General features: G+C 29.7%; 1 protein-coding gene across 1 annotated transcript; it reads right to left on the bottom strand.

Annotated features, from left to right (window-relative positions):
* Positions 1-3,496: 3,496 nt before the first annotated feature.
* On the bottom strand, positions 3,497-9,163 carry LOC114386783 (WRKY transcription factor 42-like). The gene is made up of 6 exons (XM_028346826.1): positions 8,922-9,163; positions 8,533-8,589; positions 8,214-8,393; positions 7,025-7,318; positions 5,519-5,632; positions 3,497-4,413 (listed from the first exon to the last, which is right to left on the bottom strand). Exons 1-6 carry the CDS (start codon positions 8,982-8,984, stop codon positions 3,766-3,768), a joined length of 1,356 nt encoding a protein of 451 aa, XP_028202627.1. The 5' UTR covers positions 8,985-9,163; the 3' UTR covers positions 3,497-3,765.
* Between the last annotated feature and the right edge of the window lie 2,594 nt (positions 9,164-11,757).

The following is an 11,757-nucleotide window of genomic DNA, read 5'->3' as shown; positions in this document are numbered from 1 at the left end:
ATGTGCAAAAGGAGAAGCAAAAGGTGAATAGGGAACTTCTAGGTTTGTTGGAATTTTGTGGCGTTGAATTAGAGATTGGAGAGGAAGTGGAAAGCATTAAAGAGTGTGGATGGTTCAAGATCGTAGAGCAAGGATTGAAGGAGTTGAAGGTGGCATTGTGGATTGGTGACGAGGATGATAGAGAGCCTTTGGTGTATGGCTTGTTGAGTAATTAGTGGTCTTAGTACTTTGCCAAGAAACAAAAAAGGGAAGGGATATAAAAAGATGAGGGAAATTTGGGTATATTTAAATTATATGATGTAGGAAGAAATTTGTGGAATACAGGAAGCAATGGATTATTATAGCTTATTGCTTACAATACTTTCTAAATTGAAGTAGCAAAGTATCTACTATTGAGTGAAAGAGGAAATGATAAGAGAAGAGGAACAAAGATTTGACCTATTATTTAAGGCTAGGAAGTATATATAAGGGATCATTATTGATGTTATCATTTTGGATGGCTTGGTAGTCATTAATAATGTTTGAAGCTCGAATTTGAAAAAAATCAGAAAGTGCAAAATCACAACTTTAGCTTAACGAGTTGGGATGCAAGCTAAGCAAGAGTTCTATTGAGCAAGCGGAGATTCACATTAAGTGAAAATACTTTCAAAAAATAGGTATGGAAGCCTTATATAGGCTTGCTAAATGAAATGAGAGATGGATCCTTCTCTTAACTCTTGTGGCTTCACTTCTCATTGAATTGCTATATATTATTCTTTCTTACAACTAACCAATGTTATTATCTAACTCACATCTCACTTTTTCATAAGATATTTGTCCTTACAAGTATTTATTAAGCAGGTTATCATCACCATTTCACTACACCATACCTTATTCTTCTCTCTAGTACTTAGAGTTGACCTCCCTAGTGCCTAAAGCATCTGAATCTCAATCATAAGCATCGATCCTTCCCCGTGGTCTTACTTACCTATCACATTGAATGAGAACATGTCTTTCCTTTTTTCTTTAAACTCTCATACTTTCCCAAATCAGGCTTACATAACATTTCTATAAGACATAGCCCATTCACAAACCCTTTTGGGTAACATACAACATGCATACGTCCTCATTTAATTTAATGTATGTGGTTTTGGTAATCTTTGTTACTATCTTTCACTTAGCTCTTGTCTTTTACTTAGTTGAGCTCCAACCATCAAGAAGTGTTCCTATAAAAAAACTTGTTATTAAACTAGCAGTCCAAGTGGTATCACAATCTTGACTCTCTTATTTTGAGTTGCTAAAATTCATTTTGCCTCTCTTATTTTGAGTTGCTAAAATTTAAATTTCGAGTAAGAAATGACAGAACAAAAGAGAATAGAAGAATTATGAACAAATGTTCTTTCAAGTCATTAGTGCTACAAAGGAAAGAGCTCATGCTGTTGTCTCTCGTCTCCCTCCACAAGAATGAAAAATGTTGCAATGCCTCCATTTGTGAGACAATGATTATATCAAGGCATATCAAGGCAAGCGCTAATCCCGTAACAAATATCTTCACTGAAGTCTATAAAAGACGACTCAAGCTTTGTATTCAACAAGAAAACAAAGAGAAAAACGAGCAAGTGATAATCAAAGTGATCCTTTTTGTCAAGACATTGGACAATACTTTCCTATGCTTAAATTGTTCATTCTTTGCTTCACAAAGTTATTTCATTGTAGCTTAAGGGTTTATCCACTATATTGAGTGATTTGAATTTGCAATTCATTCAAACATTTATTGTTTGTGAAAGCCAAAAGTGACTTAGTGTTAAACAATACTTGGGTGTTCTTAGATTCAGGGGGATTCTAAGAGGTGTGTCAGAAGTAGCCTAAAGAATACTATTGTAGCCATGAGTGGCAAAACATAATACTTGTTGTAATCAAGTTTTGATTAGTGAAATACTTTATTGGTTTGTAAATGAGAACTAGACATAGTTATTTAGAGTGAACTGGTATAAACCTAAGTATTTCTACTTCTTTCCAAAGCTATTTGATTAATATTCTTTTGTGTTATCCTTTGATACATTTGTCACATAAGTCTACACCTGAAAAGCTTTGTGAAAACTTTTTTCATTAGCATTGGATGACAGTCCTGATTTTGTTTTAAACAAGTTGTATTTGCACTCATTGGATGATACTCTTTGGGTCCAATATTTCAACATATTTGTTTACGAAAAATCATATCCTTTGCAAAAAACATTAAGTTTTATCTAACACATTATTCAATCCCTTTTCTAGTATGATTCTCAATCTAAACTCATATATAAACAAAAAAGTGATCTTATTGTTTGGATTTAAATATAAATAAATGTAATTAACTTTGTCCTATTTAATGCTATCATTTCTAAACACCCTTCATTTAATTCTATTTATATCTGCAACAAATCTTTTATTCATGATAGTAAGTTTCAATGAAGGACATTTTAGAAGAAAAAAAACCTTAAAACTTGAGATTAGTAAAATTAAAATAATGTCAACTTGTTTTTCTTAATTTGTGTGAAATTAGTTATTTTTTTTACTTTTATATGAGTCTAAAAAAGTATTTTTTATTTCCAATACATTACTAATTGATTTATTTACCCAATAAACTTCTCAATAAGCATAATAATCAAAATCCCTAAATCTTTCAAACTTAGTGTTCATAAAGGGAAAAGGGGGTTATGAAGCACAAGGGGGAAGCATTGACCATGGGGTGAAGTGTGAAAACCAGCTGAGGGCTTTGGGTACCTCCTAAGCTCCTTCTCTACTTCTTTTTTTCTATTTCTTCTCTTCTTCTTTTTTTTTTTTCTCTCTCTCTCTCTCACTCTTATTTATAGAGGCGCATGTGTGAGGACTGGTGGGCCTCTGGACGTCTTGGGTTTTAGAGTCCCACTTAGGCCCTATTATTGTCCTAATATTCATATGATCGAGGTTCTATTATAAGAGCATTATAATTAATAATATACCAATGAGCATTTCTAAACACTAATACATTCTTTTTTCTTATTACTCGAAGTTGAGGTTGTTACAACAGTCAATAGAGAGAGTATTATGCATATTTATAGTAGTTGCACGTATTCCTAGTGAATTATGATATTTATATTCACCTTAATACATTAAACCATTTGTAACTATGGAGTTACAAATTTTTTATCTATATATAGACTGCCTTATACATATATTACAAGAAAATGTTCATTCTCCATTTTCATCTTCTCTCTCTATATATTTATCAATTCAATAGCTGAATATTTTTATATTAATTCAACAATAGTGTATATCAAATTTTAAACAAATGCAATATATGTGATTATATAATTTTATGGTTAATTTATTTTTTTTAAAAGTATGTTATTTACTATTTTAAATTAATTTAATGAAATGTAAATTAGTTTAAAAATTTTATAAAGTTTGTAGACTTCATCTATTTAATAAAATATTTTAATTAATTCAACAGTTGAATTTTTATAATAAAATTTAATTTATATAAAGAGTTATTAAAAAAAAGAAATTATTACTCTTAGGCTTACTGTATATTTAAATACAAGACCAAAAGCCAAAACTTTAATATGTTCATTAACTTATTTTACAAAGTAAGACTAACGAAAACCAGTGTATTAAGAAGGAAGTCTTCCTTGGAGTGACCGTAGACTTCTTATAAAACTTTACCTCTCAGACACACATATATATATATGCTCACCTCTTCTTCTGGCAAGCAAGCCACATTTGCCATTAGATTATTTAATTTGACAACAATATTAAATGTCAACTCTAAATCAACTTAGTGTAAGGCTGAATAGGTGGTATTGCAGGCATCTTAGAACAAGGGTCATAACCACCACTACTCTTACTATGTAATTGGCTTATGTTATTGATGTTGTCCTTCTGATCAGGATCTCCAGTGAGTGAGGAAATGGCTGAAAACAATGCTGCCTTGAGAGAAGGATCTTTGTTTATGGCCTCACTGACAACATCCACCAGGGCAAGGTTTTTCTCTGGGGCTAACATGGTTGGAATTGGAACCTTAGACCACAAGTGCATCAACCCCTCAGAATAATTTTGAGGGTTTCCATGCAATGGCAGAGGGAAAAATGATTGTGTATGGTCTTGTGAAGAAGTGGTGGCACTTTGGAATTGGAGATAGTTGTTGTTATTTGGCTGGGTTAAGTCCAGTGTTACTGTGGGGCATGTTGCATTTTGGGAGAAAGTGGCCACAGCAGTACTTGGGGAAATAGTGGATAGGGGTGAGTTAGGTAGAATGGTGCTGGAATGTGAGCTTGTGATTGAGCCAGAAAGGAACATGTTCAATGCGGCTGATGTTGAGCTTGCCAAAGGTCTTGCTGCTGGTGGGAGGGGATGGTTGTGGTTCCCTTCATAGGTTGTGATGAGAACAGTCTCATCCTTGAAACACCTTTGCACCTGTTACAAATGTGAATATACCACCATATATTAAGTGAGATGAGCAAGAAACTTCCAAGACATATGCTAAAAAAGAGATTTTTTTTAATTTTATTTATATGAATCGAATATAAATATTATGAGATATATAATAATTTATATACTCTACTCGAACAACTGAGTTAAATATCTGATTATTGAAAGAAAATTTATTTATACATATGCAGAGGCTGATGTATGGTTAACAAATTCACTCAGGCAAATTAGAATGAAGTTACTAGGTGACATATTATTTGCTTTAAATTTTTCTTAACCACAAATTTTTTGTCATCAATATCGGCAAAATTAACTATTCAAGATGCAATGCTAGTATGAGGAAATATAATCACTGGTATCAAATTACTCTAAACCATCTACCATATATTAATTTTCACCCAACTAATCCCTTAAAAATTCACCCAATTAATCCCTTAAATACTTCAACTAGTACCTAATTAATTTTTCAAATATTGTGGCTAATAGGGTTGGTCTAACTTATACCAATATAATTCTTTATGTACTAAAAAGTAGTTGGTACAATTTTCTTAATTGTACCTATTATTTATGATGGAGTTGTTGAACCCTGTGATTATATATAATTTTCTACAAGGACTAATATATGTTACCGATATCAGGCCTCCCCTAATCATTTGCATGATCTTTGAAGAACTAATTTGGTAATAAAATCTTTAAAAGGCTAATAATATTGATGAGAATTAAAATTTTTGAAAGATTAATTTGAGAATCAATTTTTTTAAAGTCTTATTTACTGATGCATAAGAGTATTGATTAAAAATTAAAAGTGATTTTATTATATTTAAAATCATATAAATACATTTTTACGCATCCAAGAAAAATGTTCTCTTTTTACTTACTTATCCAGTGTTCTAATAGAATTAGGGCACTGATTAGTATTTTTTTAAAGACTATGGTAAATGTATATTTTAGAGGATGAAGGATTTCAGCTGAATTACATATTCTCCCTGCTCTCACAGCAATGAGACAATGTATATATTGTATATATGTATGTCACAGGATGTAAGCATGGTTGCAAAGTGCAACAAACTATAAATTTATATCCACGAACCTGCTTACGAACCGGACATGCAGTTCCCATGCTACAACGGTAGTAGGCTCGAGGACAAGGGTTGCCTTTCGCTGTCTTTTGTCCGTACTTTCTCCATTGACACCCATCAAACATCTGAAAGATTAAAATAACAATTACAAATGCATATTCATTCCATTAATTTTAGTCAAATGCAAATTCCCTTTTATCAGAAGAGGTGACTCAACTTTAATTGGTAGCATATAAAAAAGAAACGAGTTTTATTTTTTAATTTAAACATAATTTGATTATTTTACACCCTTTGTCTCTTCTTGTTTCACACATGTGCTATGGTTTTTATAATAAATAAAAAATACAAGTTCGTTCACAAAAAAATTCACCTTTATAGGAGAGTGCAGTGTGAGAATGTAGAAATATTTTATGCGAAATGATTATTTTTTGAGCTTTTATATCCTGATGGTTACTATATATTGTTATGTAAATAATATAGTTAATCTATTTTTAATTTTTTACTGTTTTTGAATTATTTTTTTTTTTGTCTTTGATGATGTATATCACAGACTATATAACTGTTAATTAATTAATTCGTAAGTTGTCTGTCAGACTATTGGTTAAAGAAATTCTTCTTTAGACTTATAACTTTAGAATTCAAACCTTTAATATTACAAGTTTGTTCAAGATGACATATCACTTTCAGTTCAGATTAAGTTATATTGACAACCAATCATCAACAAACAAGTATGATAAAAATATTTATTTTTAAAATAATTATTTTACACTTACATTGTATCAAAATTAAACTCATATTTTAAAAATTATATTAACTTTTACATGCATATTTTAAATTATATTTGTTAGTGTACATCCTTTTAAATATAAGATTTGTTAAGATAAAATTTTATTTATAATTAACATATTCCAACTTAAAAGAATTAAATGCATTTTAGGAAATCTCACAAATATTTACTAACATACATAAATTTGTTTTTCAATTGGAGTATGTTAGCAAATTACATTGTGCATATATGTGAAGATAATTTATAGTTAAAACTTGTTAACGTAATCCAACTATAAAATAAGAGGGCTGTAAATCTCTTTAAATATATAATTAATATGAAATTATAGGATCTATGAAACGAAAAATAGCATTGGTTGATTGCACACATATCGGTCAGGGAGTACGATTATAAGTCAATTATTGTAATATTTTTACTATAATCAGTCATTTATTAAGTATATAAAATTATCATATATATTATTTAATAACAAAACTTTAAGTGCGTATAAATTAGTACAATTTTTTAAAACTATAAATAAATAAAAATTAAACTTAATAAAAAATGGTAGTAAAAAGTTCTTTTTCAAAATTTGATAAATTCTAAAGTTTAATTAAGGATTATGTTCAACGTGTTTCGCAATTTTGCGTGAGAAACAAGCTTTTTTCTAGTATAAAATTACTCAGTCATATGAAAAAACCTACCACTAATAATAATATAATTAACTACAAAATGAGATAGAAACCCGTACCGAAGAAAAATCTGATCTTGCTCTTATGGACACTCTAGCTCTCCTGCAAGTAACCTCAGATACTTGATCTTCTGTGCTTTTTGCTTCATGCGATGTTATTTGACTGTTGATTTCACCTTCAACATTGTACTTATTATCATCACATGCAAGGTTTTTGCCTAACATTTTCTTTTCAGCGTTTTCTGCTATTGCACATGCTTTTGTGTTGCCGTCTAAAATTGATGAAGACTCGCCCATATTCAAAAACTGCCGGGTGTGTAGCATTGGTAATTTCTCCGCATCTTGTTTGTTTCCCTTCAAAATTTATATGAAGATTTATTTGAAACGTTTACTTCTTTGATCACACAGACTTAGAAAGGTATCATATGATATAGTACAAATTTTATATTATATATGAAGATATCAAGCTAATAATCATAACAAAATATAGTCCAAAGATCAAGCCTTAGAGGTTTAGTTGACCACACACACATAAAAAATTATTTTTAATTCAGTATTTAAAAAAATGGTCAAAAACTACAACTGGGATTGTTCAATTCAATGTAAAGATTTTTGGAATCTTGACGTTCACATTGCTACTACAATTTTTTTTAGTGCACATGCAATGATTACACTCAGTTTAAAACCTATGTTCATTCTCATGTATACTACCTAAATCTCTTGACCATAATGATTCATTGCGACCGATTTTGTTAATACATCAAATGCATGTCAACAGTTTTTCATAATATTAATAATTGCATTGAAATTCCAATTGCAAACTTCAATTTAAAATCCTATTTAATAGCCACAGCTACCAAAGACTACCACTAGTCCTGATTTTTATTTTCATTTTTTTCCACACTAATTTTACTGATGTTTCTACTTCTCTATCTTTCTGTCACATGTATACACGTCACGTATGTTACAAGAACAACAAAAAATATTTTTTTCATTCTTTTTTGGGGGGTAATATATAATCCTGGCTTATCTGTTTGTCTATAATTCCTGGCATAGCTAGCAGATAGAGACCTCCTCGGCCGGGCATTATTGCTGGCACTAAAAAATAAATGTTGAGTTGTTGTTGACCAAGTAAAACTAGATTAAATGTTTTCAGGTAATAACATAAAATTTTGAATTAAAGGTAATTAATTAAAAATGGAAAAATAACCATATTGATCAAAACAAAATTTAAGTCAAACTTAATTACCTGCAAGTCATGATTATTATTATCATTGCGAGGTGATGATGAACATAGTTGATGCTGCTGCATCTCAAAAAGTATGCGATTCTGAAGAGCAGTGCAGTGTTGATTAACCTGATTCAGCATAGCCTTCAAAATCTCATTCTCTTTCTTTGCTTCCTCAAGCTTGATTCGCAGCATCCCCATCTAAGAACCGAGAAAAAATAATTATTGAACATCTTCAACATAAGGGTGCATCAATGAAAATTTATGCAGATTAATTAAAAATAACATATATTATTGGCTTATAGGGTACCCGAGAAATTAATTAATTAGTATTACTCACTTGGTTAAGGGGTTGCCCTGAGTTATTCAGGCTCAAGCTTAGAAGAGTAGATCCCATCTGCAAATTTTTTTTGTCCCTAATTAGTTAGCAAAAATCATTTAATAACTCAAAATTATGTTATATTGTGAGAAAATCTGCTCATACATACACACATCTATATGTTTGATTTATCTAGAAATTTATGGATATAAACAAAAAGTATATATGAAAAATAAATCGAATTAAGCAAGGAGAGACCAAGGTCAACCGCAATTATAGTTGCATCGGTCATATATTTTTTCTTAATTTTTTTTCAAAATTTATGTTTTAAAAGAATTTTGATTGCAACCACAATTTAAAAGCTTGCAAGAAACTAAACAATAACAAATATCAGATATATTAAAACTTACAGTATTATCATATGGGTTTTCCTCGTCTTCCAGCAATTCTTTTATCGCAGCTTTATCTTCCATTTATGTAGCCTTTAAGCTTGTTACTACAACTCAGTTGGTTTTCCCAGAGTGACACCAAACTTTTGAAGCATAACTATATAGTGGGTGTAGTCTGCAGCGTTTATGGACGAAATTTCTGCACTGTACACACCACCAATATAAGTCCTCGCTAAGTCTATATTTTTCTAGTAGTTTGTTTTTCCACCGATCCGAATATTTAATTCCGTTTGTTAAATTAATACTTTTCTACATAAATTATAGAAAAAAGACCTCGATAAGGAGTGGAGAAAAGAGATATAGATAAGAGGGAGAACGTAGCATCATTTTTTTTTTTAAAAAAAGAAGAAGTTATGTTTTAATTATTTTAAAATGGAGGCTCTAAGACGTTGTTGAATGAAAGACTAAACCCTAGTGTTGAGACTCTAGGGATCAGGAACTTACTAAGGACTGGACTAAGTAAGGAGCCACGTACTAATAAATTAATGGATTTGATTGTTGTAAAGTAAAAGATAAAATAAGTAATTTTAGTTGTTAATGAAAAAATCATTAATCGATATTACATGTAGGTATGTAGACACATACCTAACAAATTATGAACGTAATAAAATATAAACTGTTTTATTTTCTTATTAATTATTGAGACTATTTATTTTTCCTAATTCACTTTAAATCAATAAAATCTAAACTATAAATCTATTAATTAGCATATTGAGGTTTTTACTTATTTATATTTCCCAATATTTCATTTTTTATTTTTTTTCATGTTAAATTTTATTTATTTATTTATCCTCAATTTTCCCGTTTCGGAATACAAGTAGTCATTTGTCTGTTTTCTCCAATTGTTTTTGAATTATGTTGGCTATTAATTTCCACATGCGTACAAGCTGTAAACTTCATAAGAAAATTTCTAAATTTCTACATTTCTACATGCGTACAGAAATGTCCAATTAATATGAACCCGTATGGCAATATATGTTCTATATATCTAATTCAAAAAGAGTACGTGCCTCACGATCTGATCAGTGACTTACTCTTTTTATAATATGTTGTATTTATTATGAAGACTCCTTTAATTCAGGGACAGTTTAAATCTTATATTGGATGTCTTTAGATTATGCAAAAACAATCATCTTGTAATGTAAGTCAACCGTAGAAACGTCCTCGTTGTCACCAACAACAGTGAAAGGGACAAATTATGATTCTAGATTACTTCGTTTCCCTTCATTTATTGAAAGGAAAATGAAGGAAAATACGATAATAATTCAATATCCAGCGTGACTCAGGCTGCAACATTAAGCCTTGCCTTCTTCTCTATTAAATTAGAAACCAACAAACATGTGCTCCAGGCGATTTTGAAGGGAAATTTCGCCTACATTTTAAAAGCACCTATACTTTAATCACTATTTGGAATCTGCAAATATTCAAATACAATATAGACAAGTTTTTACTTTTACATATGTAAAATTCAATTTTACACATGTAAGAGAAAGGAATGAAAAAGAAATCCAGCTATTGGATATTTTGTATAGGATTTTCAATATTTGGAAGCCTTTTAAATTTCGATTAATTCAAATGAAGCAGATGACTCTATGTAAGAGGACAAAACTCTCTTAATTTTTTCCCCATTTACTATACTTGAATCTTAATATTTTGGCTATGCTTAGCCTAGTCTTTTTTTTTACATATATAAAAACTATTTTATCTTATCATCATGACATTTGTGTTGAATATTCAATAATTTTACTAATAATTAATTTCCATTAAAAAATTTGACTAAACATATTTAGTGGAATCTTTTTTTTTAATGATATTTTTTTCATTTACAAAACTAAAATCTTATATCTTTTTTAAAAAATATCCGAACTCAATTTCTCTTGGACTAATGACATATTATTACATAAGACAAGAGTTTTAAAAATAAATTAGAAATTTTCTCACAGTTTAACTTACACGTTCATTTTAAATTAAAAATTGCATCCATTGTCTCACATAACAGTTTCATATGAGAGCTAGGGGGAGAGAGATTAGGATATGTAGCTTATTTTTAAAAGCTAATTCAGTTATTTTCTTATAAAAAAAACTGTTTTTTTCTCATTTATCTTTTATAAAAATAGTTTTCTCCAATTGTGTTCGGCTCAATTTCTTTGTTTTTGAACTAACAAACATTAAGTACTTAGTAACCAAGAAGTTATACTAATTATTTTTTGTGACCGGAAGTTAGCGTCATGTTCATGTCTCCGAAGAAGTTATCTTTCATTATTTTATTTATTCTTCCTATGGTAAGAGTTACACGCAACAGTTTATTACTAGTGCATGTTTCAGTATTTGGACACATATGACTTGATTGAGTGTCATACATGTAGATAAATATTCCGAGCTAGTATATGCTGATAAGCTTTAACTTCAGGGAAATAATCCTCAGAATAAGATTATTTTTGCTGTGTTAAGCATATCATATAACTTATTTATAATTAATGTTTGGTATGATATTTTTTTAAAAGTATTTATTAATTTTGTTAATAATTAATCTTTGTTTAAAATTTTACTTAAAAAGATTTCAAATCAACAACAATATTGTATAAAAAATGTCTTTTTTTTTTATATTTTCTCCTCAAGGTTTTGACAGAGAGTCAAATATAGATAATTGAGCATAATAAATATGTGAGCATAATCAACTCAACTCTCGGCTGTTTGCGTATAGATTATTGAGCACGAAGGAACCTTCCTTGATATAATGTTCAAACATCAAACATTAACTAGGTGTTATTGATAATATTTTTCCCAGTACACGGTA

The sequence above is a fragment of the Glycine soja genome, chromosome 15, assembly GCF_004193775.1.
Source record: "Glycine soja cultivar W05 chromosome 15, ASM419377v2, whole genome shotgun sequence".
NCBI classification, from domain to species: Eukaryota; Viridiplantae; Streptophyta; class Magnoliopsida; order Fabales; family Fabaceae; genus Glycine; species Glycine soja.
Note: the sequence above shows the minus strand (reverse complement) of the source record. Positions and strands in the feature narration are given on the sequence as shown.